The sequence below is a fragment of the Macrotis lagotis genome, chromosome 1 (genome assembly GCF_037893015.1).
Source record: "Macrotis lagotis isolate mMagLag1 chromosome 1, bilby.v1.9.chrom.fasta, whole genome shotgun sequence".
Lineage (NCBI taxonomy): Eukaryota > Metazoa > Chordata > Mammalia > Peramelemorphia > Peramelidae > Macrotis > Macrotis lagotis.
Window position 1 is genome coordinate 731,878,496 of NC_133658.1, and position 22,239 is coordinate 731,900,734.

General features: G+C 35.6%; 1 protein-coding gene and 2 pseudogenes across 2 annotated transcripts in view; all 3 read left to right on the forward strand.

The window, feature by feature from the left end:
* FLT3 (fms related receptor tyrosine kinase 3) overlaps positions 1-19,650 on the forward strand; it is a 78,191-nt gene extending 58,541 nt beyond the window's left edge. For both annotated transcript variants that reach the window (XM_074216147.1, XM_074216148.1), the window contains exons 16-24: positions 608-718; positions 2,416-2,563; positions 4,590-4,672; positions 6,546-6,673; positions 9,113-9,235; positions 13,249-13,360; positions 14,601-14,700; positions 15,860-15,965; positions 19,137-19,650. In XM_074216147.1, coding sequence (XP_074072248.1) covers positions 608-718; positions 2,416-2,563; positions 4,590-4,672; positions 6,546-6,673; positions 9,113-9,235; positions 13,249-13,360; positions 14,601-14,700; positions 15,860-15,965; positions 19,137-19,259 — 1,034 coding nt within the window. In that variant the 3' untranslated portion in view covers positions 19,260-19,650. The remainder of the gene's footprint in view (positions 1-607; positions 719-2,415; positions 2,564-4,589; positions 4,673-6,545; positions 6,674-9,112; positions 9,236-13,248; positions 13,361-14,600; positions 14,701-15,859; positions 15,966-19,136) is intronic.
* Positions 16,262-19,128, forward strand: LOC141510212 (ribosome biogenesis protein NSA2 homolog pseudogene; annotated as a pseudogene).
* A 738-nt stretch (positions 19,651-20,388) lies between the features above and the next one.
* On the forward strand, positions 20,389-20,924 carry LOC141523780 (ADP-ribosylation factor-like protein 1 pseudogene; annotated as a pseudogene).
* The last annotated feature ends 1,315 nt before the right edge of the window (positions 20,925-22,239 follow it).

Consider the following 22,239-nt stretch of genomic DNA (forward strand, 5'->3'; position numbering starts at 1 on the left):
TGGCCTAAAGTCAGGATTACACATTTCTCACAAAATATAATTGCAGCCCTACTTGGAGACAAAGGGAAGAGCCAGTTTAATTGTGTGATTTAGGGCTGTTAAGTCTCTATGAACCTTTTTGTAAATTAGGGGACTCATTTTCCATAGCCATTGCTCTGCATTTCACAAAGTTGCTAGGATAAAACGAAATCTATGGATATAAAAATGTTTTTTAAAAAGTGACACCATCACATATGCATGATCCTTAGGAATGTTTAATCAAATCCATAAATTGCTATAAAATTCATTCCACTTGCTAGCTTCACTTGAGACATTTTTAGAAGATAGAGACTAATATGGAGTATTAGAGGCCATTGATTCCAATTCCCAAACCACAGATCTAAAAGACAAGAAGGTCATCTGGGAATCTCAGCTTTTTTTTCCTAAATGAACTTCTACTGTTTATGACCAGGCTTCAAGAAATTCATACTCCCCCCCATTTCCCTCTTAACTTTGTCCTTAGATAAATAATTTATATCAAGCTCTTCTTGAGTCAGGAGACAAAGTCTAATTTTTTAGAATTTTTAATCCTTAGGTTAAAGATTTCTACATATTCTTTCATTAACAGATAAGTCTGACAGCTCAGAAAAAGATGCTCTCATGTCAGAGCTTAAAATGATGACTCACATTGGAAGCCACGAGAATATCGTGAACTTACTGGGTGCATGCACCCTGTCAGGTAATGACCATCCACTCTCACCCTATTGACCAGAAGAATCTTATGAGAAGGGTAAATAGATGGTGGGACCTTCAAATACTTTTTAGTACTTAGCAGTAAGAAAGGGTCAAAGAGCCTCCTGAATAGTCAATTTATAAACATTTTTAAGTGCTTGTATGGGTTTGTAGAAATAGATAACTAAATATATATTCATTTTATATGGGCATCATTTTATAATCCTAAACCATTTAAAATAATGAAATGTGTCTAACACTTCTCAACCTCCATCTTTCTTAACTCATAGAAGTAGGATTAGACTTCAGATTGACATAATAACTGAAGCAGTTGATTAAAGCTTTGGTTGACAATCTTATGAAATGAGACCAAATGAAATTATATTTGTAAAGCACTTAGCACAGTGTCTGGAACTTAGTAAGCACCTACTAAATGGTTGCTCCCTTCTCCATCATTCTCTTAGTAGGAGGTATAGCCAGAGCAGAACCTGAAACTTCCTTCAGTAAAGATTCTCTAGGACTGAGGTGTCAAACACATTGGCCCTGCAATCAGCAAACTAAGTGAGGCCTGAACCAGATGAAAACATAATTAGGAAATATTTAACAGTGCAAATAAAAATACAATAAAACATGTTAATTTGTGCATTTCTAAGTCAATATGAGACCCACAGAGAATCAATTCTATTTTAGTTCTCCACCATTATCTGAACATAGTCTGGTTCATTCCTGCTTGAAAATGTCCTAGACATAGGTGCTCCTATCTTGGTCAATCTCAGTCTTGTATATTCAAAGCATATGGATGACATCTATTTTTCCTTTCTCTGGGACAGAAAACTCAGAGAAAATGGGAACCCCCAAATTAAAAAAAATTATCTTCTCTCAACCAACCAGTAAACAATATTTTATAAGTTCCTATAATGTGTCTAGCACATCTAGTGGTACAAAAATGTGAATCAAGTTTACTAGTTTTTCAGAAAGTCTGCTAAGATAACAATGACTATAATGGAAAGAGAAAAGGCTATTCTCCTCGGAGGGAACTGGGCCAGTTAAAGTCTAAAAAAGAGCTAGGCAAGATGTACTTTTCTGTGACAGAAGAGAAGTAAGTAGGTCCTTTCTCATCTTAATTCAGAGGCAGTGTGATAGATCCCAGTCAGTGTGAATAATGGATCTCCTGAAATGGTCATATTATTTTTATTCTTATTACATGTTTCCAATGGACTGGAACAAATTATCATATTTTGCATACTTATAACTTTTAATAATTTGAGCATGGGACCACTCCTGAGTATTCTGTAATAGGTAAATACAAGGAAGACCTTGGAGCCAGCAAGGCCTGAGTTCAAGTCTTAATCCTACTGACTCTTTAATCTTGGGCATACCACTTAAAATCTCAGCACCCCCCAGGAAACTATCTAAGACTTTAAGTTATAAAGAAGTTGTTGATCTGCATAGCTAAAGGGAATTTCCACAACAGGAAGTCCCTATAATGATCAAATCAGTGGTCCAGACCAAAAAAAAAAATTTATTATTCCAACTTATTGTTTTATGTTGTCACATATATAATCTCTAGTAGCATATCTTGTATCTTTATGTATTCATGATTAAACTGTAACCATTTCAATTGAGATAACATATGTTAAGTATTTTACAAGCCTTAAATCATTATATAAACATTAGCTATTGTTGTTGTCGTTGTTATTTCAGGACCAATTTATTTGATATTTGAATACTGTTGCTATGGAGATCTTCTAAATTACCTAAGAAGCAAAAGAGAAAAATTTCACAGGACATGGACTGAAGTCTTCAAACAGCACAATTTCAGCTTTTATCCCACTTTTCATTCAAGTTCCAGGTAAAAGATGAGTGATAGTTTCAAAAAATAACACAATAGAAAATCATTAATACATTAGAAAGGAAAGTAAATGTCAATGAGCCATATTTCCAATTTTGTACTTTTTCTGTGGATTAAAAAGTCCAAAGATTATGCTCAGTGACAAGCTTCTTGAACAACTTATGAAAAGTCATTTTCTTTGCCTACTTTATCTCATTATAAAAAATGGGATAATGATACTTTTCTTCTGTTTAATATATTTGTGAAAGATTCTTCTAGTACCTAAATTATGTCCCTAGAAGCATTTTACCCCTTTCAACAGTGCATTAAGTCATGTTTTCTATTATTACTTAGATTGAGGTCAGAAAGTGCTGATTTGAATTCCAAAGTGCCTTAACATATTCTTTCAGAGTTTTGAGTTTGTTATAATAATTGATATTCCACACATAGACTGGACTTTTTTAAAAGAATCTATTTACTGCCAAATGACAGTTCTGGCTCCCCCTCCCCAAAATCACCTTTCCGAAGTCCCCTCTCACTCTGAACCTTTATCAGTCTTTTATTAAATTCTGTAGACATGATCATATGCACACCAATAGAAGTTTGTTTTTTAATATAAAGACTTTTTTTTAGATTTTTCAAGGCAATGAATGGGGTTAAGTGGCTTGCCCAAGGCCACACAGCTAGGTAATTATTAAGTGTCTGAGGTCGGATTTAAACCCAGGTACTCCTGACTCCAAGGCTGGTGCTCTATTCACTGTGCCACCTAGCCACCCCAATATAAAGACTTTTAAATTCTTTTTTCCAATTCTAAATTCTCTCCCTCTCTTTCCCCACCCCCTCAAGCAACGAGAAGGCAAAAAAATCAAAACCTATCATTTCATGACATATATTCATGAAAAAAAAATCCTCATTAACCATGTTGCCAAAAAAAGACAAGAAAAAGAAAGAGAAAAAAACTGCTCCATCTGAATCCATCAGTTCTTCTGAGTCATTTGGAATTGTGGTGGTTTATTGTGTTGATTAAAGTTAACTAGATCTTTCAGTTGATTATCTTTACAATTCTTCTGATACTGTGTAGATTGTTCTTCTGGTTCTGCTCACTTCACTTTTCATCAGTAAATACAAGTCTTCCCAGGTCTTTCTGAAACCATCCTCTTCAACATTCTCATAGCACCATAATAATGAATAGCTTTTTATTTTTATTTTATGATGATGATGTCCTGCTCCCCCAATTCATTTCTCCAGTCCCTTTCAGTTTTAAGACCTCTTATTAAGCCTTTATTATATGCAGTGAGGAAGCTAGATGGTGAAATGGTTAGAGTGCCAGACCTGAAATTAGGCAGATTCATCTTCTTGAGTTACCAATTGTGTGACCTTAGGCAAGTCAGTTCACCCTGTTTGCCTCAGTTCCTCATCTGTAAAATGAACTGAAGAAAGAAATGGCAAACTACTCCAGTATCCTTGCTAAAAAAACCCAAACAGGAATCTCAAAGAGTTGACAGAACTGAACAATAACAACAAAACACATAAAATGCAATATATGCATTAAATAGGAATTATAGTTTTTTACAAAGGCATTACAATGATCAAAATTATATTTTTGAGCATTGGGCATTAAGTTAATTCCTAGTGGAAAAGTGTGACATCTCTATACATAGGATAATTATGATTATTGTATATTATATATTCTTTGAAAAGTATTATAAATTCTTATGGCCAAATATGAAAAGAGAAAAAAATCAACCTGATGTTCTTTTCCACTTCTTTGGATCTTTATAGCAGACCTTTCAAGAGCTCAAAACTGGTTCTAGCTATGGGGAGATTTTCTTCTGGTTGGGAAAGGAATGTCCAATTCAAGAGACACTTAAATGTTTTTTAATCATATAAAGAGGATAATCGGGTAGCTTGCTTTGCATTTCAAATTTGGGGTCAGGTATACTTTGGGTCACATTCTTTGATAAATTGTAACATATAGTTAGTTCAAAGTCATGTGATTCAAAAAGAGAATATAAATAACAGTGTGTGTGTTTTTTTTATTTAATAGAATGCCTGGTTTAGGAGGAGTTCACATAAGCCAAGATCTAAATTTGACCTCTGGATTTAACAGGAATTCGTTTTATTCTGAAGGTAAAACATTACCAGATGACTAAATCCAATCCAATGCTGATTCCATTATTGAATACATTTCTTCTAGTAAATAAAAATTGAAAAAGGAAATAGATACAATAACTACAAATTGGCCAACAATCATGGTACATGTGGAAATGCTATTGTGTGTCTGGAGAGGCAGCATGAAAATATCAAATGAAAATGAAAATGAAACCAGAAAAAAAATTGGATTCTAAGACTGGCTCTGCCAGTAGTGTAGTTTTGGAAAAATTTCTTAATTTTTCTGAGCTTCAGTTTTTTTATGTGTAAAATAGGGATGATACCACAGTATTGTTGTGGAGATCAAATGAGACAATGTAAAGCAGTTTTAAAAACTGGGTATGAATGTGAAATATTCTATTTATTGTTCTCTTCTGTTATAATGGCTGGCTTCACACAAGCTTTATAACAGCCCCTATTTTATAGCTAAAGTGGAAAAATTCATATATATATATATATATATATATATATATATATATATATGTGTGTGTGTGTGTGTGTGTGTGTGTGTATGTATGTATGTATGTATAAAGATTGTGTCAAACCTGTAAATTTTGTAGGATAATTTTTGTCCAGCAATTACAAGAGTTGATTAAAATGACTGATCAGAAACAACATGATTTCCATTTTAAAAAAATATCTAAGACACTTGACCAAGTAACAGGTCAGCCAAGAAACTTCTTTTTTTTTTTTAAGATTTTTCAAGGTAATGGGGTTAAGTGGCTTGCCCAAGGCCACATGGTTAGGTAATCATTAAGTGTCTGAGGTCGGATTTGAACCCAGGTACTGCTGATCCCAAGGCCAGTGCTCTATTCACTACGCCACCTAGCCGCCCCAAGAAACTTCTAAAAGAACCAAAGGGGTGGCTAGGTGGCACAGTGGATAAAGCACCGGCCCTGGAGTCAGTAGTACCTAGGTTCAAATCCAGTCTCAAACACTTAATAATAACCTAGCTGTGTGGCCTTGGGCAAGCCACTTAACCCCATTTGCCTTGCAAAAACCTTAAAAAAAAAGAACCAAAGAAAGAATCTGTAGAGTCATTCTCACATATGTTAGAGTTATGACCATACATATCACATGTCACTTTTTGCTCATGTCAGAAAGCATCTTTTTCTGTTTGCCTTTATTTTGTCTCTTATGGATGAAGATACCTAGTGAGCAGTCATGTCTGTGTGTTTAACTTAGTAACAAACCAAATGTGGGTTGTTTCTTAAATATTTTTAGTGAAAATGATGACAAATTTTTACATATCTGTAAGTATGTTTTACTTCTATATATGATTTCAAATCTAAGAACAGAGGAAGTGGGGGAGTTTCAGAGAAGAAACTTTGCTTTGTAAATGAGTTAAATTTAATTTGGATGATTTCCAGAAGGCAGATCAATGTGGGACATCAGATTAGAAAGGTTGGGTGCAAATGCTGCCAAAGTACTTCATCACAGATGTTTTATTCTGGAAATGTCAGTTGATTTCTTAGAACCTTGATTTCCCTGTATATCAGATGGAAAAATCTTTCTTTATCTCCCTCATAGTATAATTGTTAGATAAATACTTGGCAAATCATAGAATTCTCAGTTAAGGTGGTTTGTCTAATTAATATAAATTTGCCAAATTCCTTTAGTTATCCTTTAATGCAATAAGACTATTAATATAAAGCAAAACCATACTGAATTGCCAAAAGGAAAAAGAAAAAGGCAAAATTAGGCAGTAAGGAAAGACAACAGATCCACTTGACATTGCCTCCCAGCCCAAGCTGAAAACTATCCAGTTGTGCCTTTGGTAAGCTGCCAAACGTCCTCTGACAGGTAACTTTCTTGGTTTTCTGTAAAAGTGAAGTCTGTTTGTATTTTACAGAAGAAATTGAATATGAAAACCAAAAAAGACTGGTTGAAGAAGAAGACTTCAATGTACTTACATTTGAGGATCTTCTCTGTTTCTCTTATCAAGTTGCCAAAGGAATGGAATTTCTTGAATTAAAGTCGGTATGTTCCTTCTTGGAAAGAAATTTGCAAAAGAAAAGATGATAACATTAATGCTTCTTTCTCGAGTTTTAACTTTGGAACCTCCAATTTGATTTCTTTTCCAATTCACCCCTGCCAAAAACAACAACAACAAAAACACCAAACAACCCTGCCTTATTCTATGCTTTGTCTTAGCAGTAAAAATGAGATTCCTTCAGAAGGTCAGTACCTCCTAGAGTTGGATCATGGTACTCAAAACATAAAGTTCAGTGACATATCCAAAACCACCCTCAGGTGTGCTAGAGGGTCATTCATTAAGTATTTATTAGGACCTAGCAGGGTAAGATCTTTGAGGCTACCTGCATCCTCAAGCCTTGAACTCTCTGTCCCCAATTTTGCATCTTCTCTTGATTTCAGCAATTGGAATTAAGTAACCTGCCCAGGGTCACAAAACTAAGTAACTCAGGTCACATTTGAACTCAAGTTCTCCTGATTCCAGGGTTGGTGTTCTATCCACTGCACCACTTGGCTGTCCCAATTTTGCATCTTTTCAATCTTTATCTGTAACTCCCTTTGTTAATGTCCTCAGCCATCAACTTTTTTATGATTTAATATTTTATTTACCCCCAATTACATATGAAAATAATTTTAACATTCTTCTAAAAAATTTTTTGTTTCAAATTCTCTTCTTCCTTTCCTTTCCTTATCCCTTCTTTCAAAAGGCAAGCAATTCATCAATATATTTATTATGTTTACAATCTGACTTAAATCATTCTCAGAGCCTTTCATTATCTTCCTTTCTCTTCTCTTTTATTCTACCCCTTTACCTTCCCTTCGGCTCTGCCCCAACTTTCTCCTTCCTTTCTATTCTCCCTTTTATCCATTCCCTTCTTTGTCCTTCCCTCTCTTCTCCCCTTCTCATTTTGTCCTCTACTTATATTACTTGGACAGCCTTTCTAATATATAAATTATCTAAGTTGAAAATGAAGATATCCTTTAACTTCTACTTAATTCTCCTTTCACATCATGGAAATAGACTTTTTTTCCCTGCTTCCAAAATCACAAATTTAGAGTGAGAAAGGACCTTAGAAAAAAAAATTGAGACCTATGGAACTTAAATTTTTACTTCAGGTCACACAGACAATAAATGAATGGCAAAGCCAGGATTCTAATTCAGTGATCTGAAGTCTGCACCCTGCTGTCCAAACTCCCTCCTTATCTCAATCAGTTCTGTCACCTCATTCTTCATCTTCCTGCCCATCAGCACACCTACAATGCTATCAGGAGTATGTCTCTAGAGATTGCCTAGACAGAAAACATGGAAATCATTCTGAATTGATAGTCAGTTTATCCTTCGTTCACAACTTTACTTGGTAAAATCCTAAATAAGCCTATTGGATAACATAACTTATTCCTCTGATTACAGTCCTACCTAATTGTTTAGAGTTAAGACTTTTGTAGCGATGTAGGCATCATGAGAACTTGGGTTCAAATCCTGCCTCTGACTCCATCTACCACACTCAGCCTGTTTCCCTCCATATAAACTGAACTAACTTCCAAGGTCCTTTCCAGGGATAGGTCTATGATGCTGCTATCCTAGTGGACTGAGTCTTGAACTTAGCATCAGGAAGATCTGGTTCAAACAAGATTATGTCCCAAACTCTTAAGTCATGAGACCATAGATAAATCACCAGTCTGAATAAATAACCAGTCTGAGCCTCAGTGGCCTCACCTGTGAAATGAATATAGTTATATATGAACTGCCTATGTCATGGGGTTGTTATGAGATTCAAATGACTAAGTGTTTTGCAGGTTTTAACACCTTACATCAATGTCAAGTGCTGTCATTACCTTCTTATACACCTTTATCCCTCTGCTCTCATATTGTCTATTCTATCTTAACTTTTGCCTGAATCTAGTTTTCTAATTTCTTTTTTGCCAAATCACTTTGATTATGCTTTCTATGATATCCCTACTCATTTCCCTTAAGAATTCAAGTCCAAACTCAAGTTCATTTTCCTTTCAAGATATATTTCAATCTTTCCTGGCAACTTTATATTTCTGCTTCTTTGTCCTCTCTAGTTTTTGCTGCCTACATTATTACCACTTCTTCAGTATCTCCTGAGAATGAAAGGTAGATAGATTAATATATCTTCTAAAGTTCCAACAATTATATCTCATGCTCTCCATTGGTCATGTGACCAATCTGAAAATATTGGGACTTCTTTCTTTGCCTGACTCAATAAGTTCTCTGTGGAAGAACTATGTTCACCACAAATAAAAATGGAGAAATGGACCACATATATTTCCCCATCTGTTATACTTTATGACCTGGTTTAATAATTATATGCAGAATTGGAAAATTAATGAGTTGTACAAAGTTATCATATTCAGTATTAGTCTTGAACCTGAAAGAGAAGAAGGCTTGTTCTCATAGAAAATAACATTTATTCCTTCTAGTGTGTTCACAGAGACCTAGCAGCAAGGAATGTACTTGTGACTCATGGGAAAATGGTGAAGATATGTGACTTTGGATTGGCCAGAGACATAATGAATGACTCCAACTATGTTGTCAGGGGAAATGTAAGGCTAAGTTTTTTCCACTTTTATATCATTGCTCAATTTTATTAAATTAAACAAAAATTTATTAGGTGCTTGCTGAGTAAAAGACACTGGAGAGATAAAGAGAAAAATGACAGCTCCTGTTCTCAGGATGCTTACCATCTAGTAAATGAATGTGTTTTATTACATTTACCTTGGTTGATAGGACAATAAACCTCCCTACTTAGAAATGAGCTCTCTTCCCCTCCCCCTAGTAACATATAAATATATGCCTAATAACAGCTTTGATTTCTGTGCCAAGAAATCTTTTTTGGCTTTAATTCTAAAATTACACAAATGAAAAAAGCACCTAAACAGTTCTATCTCATTGGTTAGCCAGAAATAAGCTACTTCTAACTGATTTATAACATTAAATTATACATTTTGAAGTTCCTATTCTAACATTTCAGTGGCATTTCATTGAAAAATCACAATTAATGGTATATGCATCTGTGCTTTTAGTTGCAAAATGAGAAAATAAAATTAATATACTGTTATCTTACAAATATGGGCATCATTATTGATGAATGAATGAATGAAAATGAACTAAGTGCTTACTGTGTGCCAGAGACTATGCCAATGATTATCATCAAGTCTTTTTTTCTATTTTTTCATAAATCATAATCATAAAATTGTTCTAATTTTTCTATGGAAATAAAACAGATTAGAAAACTCTAGGAGTTTGAACTTTCAAACTCTTTTGTAATCAGTTGCTAAATATTGTTGAATCTATCTCAGTAAATAGCTTCTAGGAAACTAAAATCTTTGAGTCTTAGGAGGAGTATGTTTGCATTGCTGAGTAATGTAGACCATTGAATGACAGATTAGTTTTGCTCTATGTTGAAAACTTGTCACTTAATATTGCCATATATTTGATGATTGTGAGACAGATTAGCTTTTCATCAAAAAAATATCATAATGATGCTCTGCCTGGTGTTACTGTTGAGGTAATACCATGGTGCCTCGATGACAAGGCAAAGACCTACATCTAAGGGGCCAAGATCTCCCACTATATCCAGACTAATACTAGGAATTCTGTTTCCTATAATATCAGGGCACTGGATTTAGACAGTTCTGGAAGAGGCAATGAGAAGGATGACTTTGCACAATATTCTCCTTACTTTGATCAACATAATGTGCATGTCATCATTCCCTTGATTTCACGGTCTTCTTCAATTATGAAGGACAACAATCAATCAATCAATCAATATCGATGTCTCCTCTCCCCTCACAGGACCATTAAACAAATTCAGACCTTCATCACCTCTTACCTGGACTATGACAATAATCTTCTAACTGGTCACCCTGATTCTATTCTCTCCTTTCTCGAATCTTTCCTCCACACAGAGGCCAAAATAATTTTTGAAAAGACAAGCCTAGCAGTGTCACTCTCCTACACAAAATTCTTCTGTGGTCTTCTTTTGTCCCAAGGAAATATATAAATTCCTCTGTAACCTTCAATTAACTGTTTCCAAGCTACTTTTCCATTGTCTTGTTTTACTACTCACCTTTAGTCACTCTACATTCACACAAAACTAATCTACCAACTTTTCCTTGGATGGCAGATAGATTACTCAGTGGATAGAGGGCTGAGTTCAAATCCAGCCTGAAATACTTACTATTTGAAATACTTACTATTCAGGCAAATCGCTTAACCTACTTTTGCCTTAATCCACTGAAAAGGAAATGGCAAATCACTCCAATATCATCCCAAGAAAATCCCTTGGACAGTATTGGCATGCTATGGCCCATGACATCATATTGAGTCAAACACAACTAAACAACAAGAAAATTCTTTCTTGAACTCAGTATTTACCTTTCCTTTATGGGCTATTCCACAAATTTCACTTTGACTTCTTCAATCTTCCCCAAGTACTCACTTCTTAGAATTTTCTCTTCCTAAATCACTTGGCATTGCTTATCTATATACATGTTCAATTGTCTTGTAGCCCCCAGAGGGCATGGATCATTTCCCATTTTGTTTTTTATAACTCCAGTTCCAGAGCAATACCTGGCATGTAATAGGCATTTAATAAAAGAATCAGATGCTTTTAAATTCAGCAGGATCTTTGTTACAAACTGGAAATTGTAAAACATATTACATATTGTGGCTGCCACTCCTGTATTTTTCTTTTCACTGAGGATCTAACAAATGAGAACTCCATGCCTGTTAAAACCAGAAGGAATGATTCTTCTTCCCAGCAGATTTAGTCATCTTTACTAGTCTTGGTTAGTTAGCTTCGTGGTCCTACTATGGATAAAGTCAGTACAATCATTCAATGCAATTCCATCATTCTGACCCCACTAACTGAAAATTTGTCACTTAAGTAAATAAATATCTGCCCACAAAACACAAATCACTCTGCTGGGTTTAATCAAGCAATTAGATTAACTCAGAAATCATTCAAAACTGAGTCAATTTGACAAGTTTTGAACATACTTAATAAGTCATACAAGCCATATAAAGAGTAAGTTACTCCTGCATAAAAGGAGAGGTTTTTTTTTTAATAGTCTTTAGGATCTAAGATCTTGAGACTTCCTCCTTAATACATATCTTCCCCATTTAGTTACTGTATTTGACTCTCTAAGTTTGGCTCAAAAGTCCATTTTCATCATATTTGAGGTGAATAAAGCCACAGACGTGAATATGATGTCAGCTCTGGAAATTATGACACTTGCTAGCCCCACCACAGTCTTATGTATGACAGCATTTCCGGGATGATCAGTCCTTCTAAAAGTTCATTGGCAAACCATTCTACACATTCAGTAATACTTACCCCTGATAGGTTAAAGATGAATTGTTTATTGAACAAGCCAGTCAGATCTTAAGTACATTTGTCCTTCTAGATTTATTTGAAAATATATGTGTTTTTCAAGACTACTGATCTTACTATTAATTTAAAAGGAAGGAAATGAATTTTCCACATTGTAACCCTAAATTCTAGATTGTAAACTAAGTATGCATTTTTTGGGAAAACTTTTTATTTTCTCCAGTTACATATAAAAACAATTTTTAACATTCTTTTTTCAATTTGAGTCTAAATTCTCTCCTTTCTTCTCTTCCCTCTCCACTCCTTGAGAAGACAAGCAATTTGAAATAGGTTATACATGTGCAGTCATGCAAAACATATGTCAATATTAACCATATTGTAAAAGAAAACACACATAAAAAGCAAAAACACACATAAAAAGCAAAAACAAGAAAAATAAAGAAAAAATATGCTTTGATATATATTCAAACAACATCACTTCTTTCTCTGGAGGTGGATAGCATTTTTTCATCATAAGTCTTTCAGAATTAGCTTGAATCATTATTGCTTAGAACAGTTAAATCTTTCTTAGCTGATCATTGCACAACATTTCTGTTACTATGTAGAATGTTCTCCTGGTTTTGCTCACTTCACTTTGCATCAACTCATTTAAGTCTTTTGAGCTTTTCCTGAAATTATCCTGCTCATCAATATTATAGCACAATACTATTCCATCATAATCATATACCACAATATGTTCAGGCATTTGCCAATTTATGGATATTCCTTTAATTTCCAGTTCTTCACCACCATAAAGAAGAGCTTAAACATGTATTTTTTAAAATTTATTTTTATTTTTACACACATATGTGTATATATATATATATATATATATATATGTTAAAACCATACAATGCATACTTCTATTTATCATTTCTTTCTTTAGTAGTGGATAGCATCTTCCTTCATAGATCCTTTGTAGTTGATTTAATGATTTAATAATAAGTATTATTATTAAAAAAAGAAATAGTCTTTCATGGTTATTCTTTGAACAATATTACTATTAGTATATATAATGTCTTGATTTTATTCATTTCACTCTTCATTATTTCAAAGCATGGCTTTTTTAAAAATAGCATTATTAAAACTAATGTGAATTTAAAACAATCTTGATAAATATAAAAAAATTAAAGTCAGTGGAAAATGGAAAAATCATACTTTGATCTCCTCTTTGGTCTCATACAGGCTCGGTTACCTGTGAAATGGATGGCTCCTGAAAGCCTATTTGAAGGCATATACACAATTAAGAGTGATGTCTGGTCCTTTGGAATATTGCTCTGGGAAATATTTTCTCTTGGTATGTTTTAATCCATGAAAAAAAATGTGTCAGACACTGTTCAAAGTGCTGGCTACCCAAAGACTAAAATAAAAGCAACTTTTGAGCGGTCCTGTAGAAAAGAAATTATGCATCTTTACTCAAAAGATGAAAGTAAAATCCTACCTCTGCTCTTAATTACCTTGGGTTGAACCTTGGGCAATGTTCTCTCATGGTCTGTTTCCTCATCTACAAAATGAGCAAGTTTACTAAAGGTAATACTATCAGTGGCATCACATTCAAATAGAAAGATTGTTGCTGACTGCAAGTTGACTTAAAGAACCACAAATCAACATAATGTAGTTTTTATGCATAGGAGCTAAGGTGTTACTATGTATAGAGTGCTGAGTCACAAAGATTCAGATTTTTCAGTTCAAATTTAGCCTCAGTCACTTACTAGCTGTGTGACTCTGGACAAGTCACTCAACCCTTATTTGCCTTAGTTTTTTCATCTATGAGCTAGAGAAGGAAATGACAAACTACTTCAATATTTTTTGCTAAGAAACCCTAAAAAAAAGAGTTAGATGCAACCAAAATGACTGAACAACAATAATGTTATATTTTTATTATTTTGTTAAACATTTCCAAAGTATATTTTAATCTGGTTGGGTCCCAACGGGTGCTTGACACCTTCATGGTTACTTTTGAGGTTCCAGACTCTGGATTCAGAAGAAATTGGTTCAGAACCCTATATCTGATTCTCACTCCCTGCATGACCTTAGACAAGTCAATTAACCTGTTTGTAAAGTCAAGAGCATGAGTCAAATGACCTCCATGTTTTCTTCCTGTTCTAGATCTATGATCCCTCTCAGGCAGAACACTTGTCTCCCTGCTTTCCAGCTCTAGATTTCTTATCTTTTATATCCCTCCTGAGAGATATATATTTATTTATATATATATATATTATATATATATTATATATATATATATATATATATTTTTTTTTTTTTTTTTTTTTTTAGATTTTTTCAAGGCAATGGGGGTTAAGTGGCTTGCCCAAGGCCACACGGCTAGGTAATTATTAAGTGTCTGAGGTTGGATTTGAACCCAGGTACTCTTGACTCCAAGGCCTGTGCTCTATTCACTGCGCCACCTAGCTACCCCTTATATCCCTCCTTCTCAAGGAGACCATTCCAATAGAAAAACCTGAAAGCAGAGACTTGTTTGAGGTTAGTAATATTTCTCTTGGATACTGATTTTATTTCCATGATGTTTTTCTCAGGTGTGAATCCTTACCCTGGCATTCCAGTTGACAATAATTTCTACAAGCTTATTCAAAGTGGATTTAAAATGGATCAGCCATTTTATGCAACAGAAGAAATGTAAGTGGAAGCATAAATTGAGATTTAAAGCATATTGAATCCCATTTCAAAAACAAGCATTAATTTCTTCCCAGAGACTCGGGGAAAGTAAAATGCTGGGAAACCACAACAAACAAAAAATCATTTTTCATGTAAAAGAAAAACTTGCCTTTATACTTGATTTCTTATAGAATTTCAGCATATCATATAATCTTGAGCTGGATAGTACAAAAGCGCATAGGACCTGGAGTCAGGAAGATCTGAGTTCAAAATAGTCCTCAGGTACTTGCTAATTGTGTAACCTTGGGCGAATCACATCACACCATTTGCAGTGTCCCCATTAGTAAAATAAACTGGAGAATAAATAGCAATCCACTCCAGTGTTTTTGCCAAGAAAACTACAAATGAATTCATGATTCAGTCAGATATAACTTAAGTCAACAACATCAACACCATATAATCTTTATTTTGCTATGTGGTCCTGGTGTAAAGGAAGGAAAAGTGGGTCTGATTTCAAGAAGCTGGGTTCAAATCACATGGTTGATGCTTAATATTTGTGTGACTATGGACAAATCATTTAACTTCTCTGGGCCTATTTATTTATCTATAAGATTAGGGGTTTGGACTTGAACTCCCTTTTCTAAATCTATAATCCCTCTCTTGTAGAAAGGCCATCTGCCTTCTCTTATACCCTTACCTTATGGGACCCAAATGACTTGATGGAGCTGGACAACTTTAGTTATAATAGGGCTCATTTCCCTGGGGATGACCAAACTTTATGTCAATCAGCACTCAAGACCTCTGCATCATAGGCTCTCATTTATCTTTTCTTTATTTTTTATTTTTTAGATTTTTCAAGGCAATGGGGTTAAGTGGCTTGCCCAAGGCCACACGGCTAGGTAATTAAGTGTCTGAGGTTGGATTTGAACTCAGGTACTCCTGACTCCAAGGCCGGTGCTCTATTCACTGCGCCCCCTAGCGCCCCCTATCTTTTCTTTAAATAAATCTCCATCCTTTCTCAGATTTCTTTTAATCTTCCCTATTACAGTTGTAAGTGTTCACAGCAGAATGTAGCCTCTGTAAATAGCCAAAATGACCCTTCATGAGATGGAAATGAACAGATTTGACTTCATACTGGTTAATTCATCCTGACCTTCTCCTTGTTCCATTGTTTCTACAGCTACTTTATAATGCAATCCTGCTGGTCTTTTGACTCCAGGAAAAGACCATCCTTCCCTCATCTGACTTCTTTTCTGGGATGCCAACTGGCAAATGCAGAAGTTGCGGTATGTAGTGCAAATGGAATCCTGTTTAACTTGAGAATCTTGTCCTTTTTTTTTTTGCTTCAGGTGGGAAAAGAAGGAAATTCACTGTTACCAGGGGAATCTCTGGACAGAAGTTATCAATTCTTGTTATTTCCAGGATTTTTTTGTCTGTTTCAGTGTTTCTGAAGGTATATGATATCTAATCAAGGATACTTTTATGAAAATACGGGGTTTTTTCTGAAAACTTGGCTGATAATTTACATCAATTAATTGCTAGTAAAGAATCATAGCCATGTCAAAGTAAAATTCAGTTCCTAATGGGTTGGAAAATTAGCTACTATTTTAGTCATTTTTCCCTTAGTCCTTTATTTCAATATAGAGGCATTGAGGTGTAATAGATGAGACAGGAAAATATGATTCTGTGTCATATTTATGATATTTACTGACTTTGTGACCCTTGGCAAGTTACTTAGTACTCTAGGAAACTCTATATTTGAATAAAAGATACCCACCTTCCTTTTCTAGGACTTTTCTATAAAAATGAAACATAGGCCTAGATAGGGATAGATTCCAATCCCTATTCTTATTCCCTTATTTTAATATAGTTGGATTAACCCAATTTGTCAAAAGTTAGATCTTTAAGGCTCTACTCCATTACCTAGTGATAGAAGAAAATTTTCCTTCCAATAATGTTTCTGTTGTACCTCCAAATAAAATGCTGTCTAGCAGCACTTGCCCACTGGAGATCAAGCTTCTGTTTTGATTTCTGCCTTCTTATCTGTATTTGAAGAATAGTCTTTTCCCCTGTGTTGTTACACTTTGGCATATTAAAATGGATGATTGCCAGGAATTTGGATCAGCAAGACTGAAGAAATGAGGCATTTTTTAAGCCCTTAGTCTCTTTCTTTTATCTGCTTCAGCATGAAATTGCTAAAGAACTAGCAATCTGAAGTAATAGACAAGTGATCTGAGAGGAGGAACTCTGGATCTGTCCCAGGTAAAGACAGTATTAAGAACTATAGCAAGTCTTTTCTTTTCCAGCTCATGTGGGAGTCGGTCGCTAGTGACAGAGAGTCTGAGGTTTGGAAGCATTTTCTGAGGCTCTTCAATGGCCTCTAACTATCAGAGAACTAATACATAGTTATAATAAAAAACTGTATGGCTACCACTTGGACTACCATGAGAAAAAGAGAAAGAAGGGAAGCTGAGAAGCTCATGAATGTTCAAAGAAAGCAAAGAAAATGATTAGTTTAAGACTATCAAGATGCATGAAAAGAGAAACACCAAGCAAAAGAATGAAAAACTCCCCAAAGAGCAGTGCCTGCATATTTGCTGGATAGAGAGGGACAATCTCAAGCCAAAGTCCTTACCAACGTGATTAAACAGAAATGGAAAGAGAAAGCTGATAAATGGGAAGTGCCATACCAAAAGTTCTTGCCCAAGGAGAAATAGAAGTATTAAAGGTTATTCATACAGGAATGAGAAAGAAGAAGGCTTGGAAGAGAATGGTTACTAAAGTCTACTTTGTGGGAGATGGCTTTATTCAAAAACCACCAAAATATGAAAGATTTATTAGGCCAATGGGTTTGAGTTTTAAGATGGCTCATGTAACTCATCTTGAGCCAAAGCCACTTTTTGCTTACCCATACCTGGTGTGAAGAAGAATCCTTCCTTCCCACTATATACAACTTTGGGTGTTATTACCAAAGGAACTGTCTTTGAAGTGAATGTGAGTGAACTGGGACTTATGACACAAGGAGGCAAAGTTATCCGGGGAAAATGTGCACAGGTTACTAACAATCAAAAAAAAGATGGATGCATAAATACTGTCTTGCTTGTTTGATTGGCTGATTGAAGTTCCACTAAATCTTTGACATTTATTAAAAATTCTACAGTATATCAGGAAAACAACTGTTACTACTTTGAATAGTCAGAAAACAAAGCCAAAGATACAATTCTGGTTATTGTGATTTGAAGATAATTTGGGGAAAAAATAAGACACTATTTTCTATTTTATGAGATTTTTTTTTCTCATTTTTGGAGTGGTAATAAAAAAGGTTAAAGGCAAAAAAAAAAGAACTATAGCAAGTGTTTACCTGTGCTAGCTGAGAATGATTGAGAACATTTCATTTTCCTTTCTATGTTTTATTCAACCATGTTCTTTCCTTCCAGATATTTGTAAAATGTTTAGTACAGTGACTGACACATAACTGGAGCTAAATAACTGCTTATTTCCTCTCCCTTCTTTACCTCCATGCCTTGAAATTTAGATCTCCACTCTAGTGCCACCTTCTCCCCACCCCCAGAGTTGTTAATGGTTTTCCTTTTGGCTCAAATTACTTTGTATGCATTTTGTATTTTTCTTTCTGTGAACATGTCTCATCTTCCCCAACCTGTTCCCTCCCCAAAGAAATGTAAGTACTATGAAAAAAGAGACTATCTCATTTTCATCATTCAATCCTTGGCATCTAGCACAGTGTCTGGCTTGTAGAACTGAATTAAATGAAACAATTGGGGAATTTTTATTTCTGTTTTCAAGACGAAAGAATGGAAATGCAGGGATTTTTCCCAAGACTACCCAGAAATTTCTAAGTAGAGCCTGAATAAATTCTAGGTCTCATAGAAAATTTTCAGAAAAACCATCTCTTTCTTTTTTTTTTTACTCCCGTTAATTGTGAAATAAACAAATCACCAATGGAGAAGAGCCACCTCCATTTGATACCATCCCTCTGGCATTGCAAAGGTTTTTTTTGTTATGTAAATATATTGATAAAACCAAGGTTAGAATAAAGGATTTAACCATGATTCAATTTCTTCATGCATAGTGGATAGAGAGTCAGCCTTGGAATCAGGAACATCTGGACTCTAGTCCTGACTCGAACACATACTAATTCTATGTCCTGGGAGCAAATCACTTGACCTCTCAATGTTCCAGTCAACTGTCAAAGACTGTAATCACAAATACCCATCTGCCTTAATAAAGGAAGGAGGGAGTTTCCACAACCTGGAAGTTCCCCATCCTGGCAGATGAAATCATGGGTCCAGACAAAAACAAAACAGGAGTAACTGAGGTGTTTTAAGACCTTTGGATGAAAAGCAAGCAATGTGGAGTCTTATCCAGTAAAAGCTTCAGTCACCCTCTATTCGGATGTTAGTACAAGTCATAATGTTCTTCCTCTTTCTCATATTTAGGTATATCAAAATATTGAAGATGGAATCTCTAAACCTATGTCCAGTTACCAAAACAGATCTTCTGGCAGCAGTCAAATAAGTCCAGGCCAACCCACTTCTCAGACCCAGGATAAAGATTCCTAGAAAATCACCTGAGACTTCTTGACTTTTCTCTCAAATCTTTATGTGTCCTGCATGTTGCAAAAGGAGACTGGAGGAATCACTAGAGTGAAATGAATCATTAGCTGCAACCATGTTGGGATGTTCTCTTGATGTTCATATAGGGTTTTTTTCTTGTTTTAAAGGGAAATTGTGTTTTTAAAAAGATAGAAAGGAGAAAATAAAGTCAAGGAAAGCTGAACAACCAGGTTTGTAGAAGTATTGCTGCCAAAGCTCTTCCCATGATGCTTATGTGGAAATTACATACTTGAATTATCCTCTGTTCTTGTAAATATCTAAAAACAGTTTAAGTGCTTAAGAGGACTTTTTTTAACCCTTTGAAAATAACATGTACTTCAAGATTATCTTTTTTTTTATAGCTGTTCTGTGATTGTACTTTTTTGGACAGAAATAAATTTTCTACTTTAAAAATGTTATTGAATTTTTTCATGTGACAGATTTAGACTGCTTAATTTAATTTGAGCATTTGATGAGCTCCCTTCCAAGCTGATCTCCTATTAAAATTCTACAGGGCAGAGTGATAATTTCTTCCCCACTACTCTCTCTCTCTCTCTCTCTCTCTCTCTCTCTCTCTCTTTAGATTTTTTTCAAGGCAATGGGGTAAAGTGGCTTGCCCAAGGCCACATGGCTAGGTAATCATTAAGTGTCTGAGGTTGGATTTGAACCCAGGTACTCCTGACTCCAAGACCAGTGCTCTATCCACTGCACCACCTAGCCACCCCTCTGTCTCTTTCATATCATTATGACTCAGAAGTTTAAAGTCATCCCTCATTCCTCTTTTTCATTTCTCCATATATTCCTTAAGTCCTGTCAACTTTTTCTTTCTAATGTTCTCTTTAACTTAATTCTCAGTCTCGTCATGTTTACTTAGGAAACAGTCTCATGGTTAACTTTCGAAACAACCCAAACTCTTTACTCTAGTCAAACTGGTCTACTTCTTATTCCTTGGTCACATCAAAAAGAACACATGGAAGTCGCCGTTGCAAAGGAGGCATTGCCGGGACCAGGTGAGGGGTTGGGCAGCCTGACGAGGCCGGGAAAGTGTGGTGGGACTTGGGGGCCGCCCATGAAGCATCGGGGAGCTGGCGCAGCCATGGGTGGCTTTTTTTTTTCAACTATTTTTTCCAGTCTGTTTGGAACTCAGGAGATGAGAATTTTAATTTGGGGATTAGATGGAGCTGGAAAAACAGCCATTTTGTATAGATTACAAGTTGGAGAAGTTGTTACTACTATTCCCACCATTGGTTTCAATGTTGAGACAGTAACATATACAAATCTTAATTTTCAAGTCTGGGATTTAGGAGGACAGACAAGTATCAGGCCATACTGGCGAAGTTATTATTCAAACACAGATGCAGTTATTTATGTAGTAGACAGCTGCCATGGAGATCACATTGGAGTTTCCAAGTCAGAGTTAAGTCACCATGTTAGAGGAAAGCAATTTTAGTGGTGTTTGCAAACAAACAGGACATGGAATAGGCCATGACCCCCACAGAGATGACAAATTCACTTGGGCTCCCTGCCTTGAAGGACCGAAAATGGCAGATTTTCAAAACATCAGCAACTAAAGACACTGGCCTTGAGGAGGCAATGGAATGGTTAGTAGAAACATTGAAGACCAGGCAGTAGCCTCCCACAATAAAGGTGACATCAGAGCTACACACTACCACCAAATGTTATACTGAACTGACTGAAACACTGGTAATATTGGAAATAAAGTTTTTGTTCAAGGGATATCTTATCTTGATTGAACCAACTGAATGTCTATTCTGTATTATATAATCTTTTCTTACTTTCCTGTTTTGGCAAGGTAGAGTCTGTTCATTTGTATGGAATTTCTAGTCAGCTATGACCCTTTTGAAAAATGCATCCTTGTTGGAATTAAAATTTAATTTTGGAGTTAAAAAAAACACATCAACCTCCCCTCCCAAGGACCCTTTCACTATTGGTTATTCTCTGTGAGACCCACTTCCACTGCTTCAGATTCCAATCTCTCCCTATTTTGAGCTCCTGTAGGGCTTACCCAGGAGGTGATTTATTTGGCATTCAGCTTAAACATCCCTGCATTTATCCTTTTATGCATATGTCCTGTCCCCTCAACTAGACCATGAGACCCTTGCACAGAGAGATGGCATCTTACACTAACTTGCTGGTCTGGAAGTGGTTGTGCTTGTAGGGTTCTCAGGGCTGTCAGTTCCACTTACTTGTCCCCATCCTTGCATGGGTCAAGCCTCTTTATGAAGAGGCATTCCACCTTTCCATTTTGGTATGACTTTCTCTCCAGTGTCTCTCTTAGCTTCTCTACTTTAGGGAAGTAGTTTTCCTTTCAAACCAGTGCTGCAAGCAATGGGTAAGAAAGGAGCTCCAGTACTAGCCCAGTGAGTGGCTAGTCCCTCTTCCAGTTAAGTGATTGACTCATTGCCCCAAGAGAATCCCATAATATCTTCCTTCTTCCTTGGGAAATTATTATTTTTTAATCAATGAGTCTCTTTTCTTTAGATCCAAGCCCTCCAGAAAAAGAACTGTGCTGGCAAAATAACATAGTTCTCTCTCTCTCTCTCTCTCTCTCTCTCTCTCTCTCTCTCTCTCTCTCTCTCTCTCTCTCTCGTCTCTCTGTTTCCGTCTTTTTCTCTCTCCTTCCTTCTTTCTCTCTCTGTCTTTTTTATCTCTCCTTCTCCCTCTGTCTCTGACTCCTCCCCCCTTCAGTCTCTATTTCTTTCTGTCAGTCCATTCCCCCTGTCTCACTTTCTCTCTGTCAGTCTTTCCCCCTGTCTCTGTCACTACTTTAAGGCCCTTCTCCATTGTATTTGAACAAGAATACACAAAGATCAGCAAAGCAATAGTTAGTTGTATTTTCCATACTTATAAAAACAAAGTAAGCTGAAGGACTACAATAACAAAGATAAATATGGGGAAACAGCATATGCTTTCTCTTGAGAAAGGG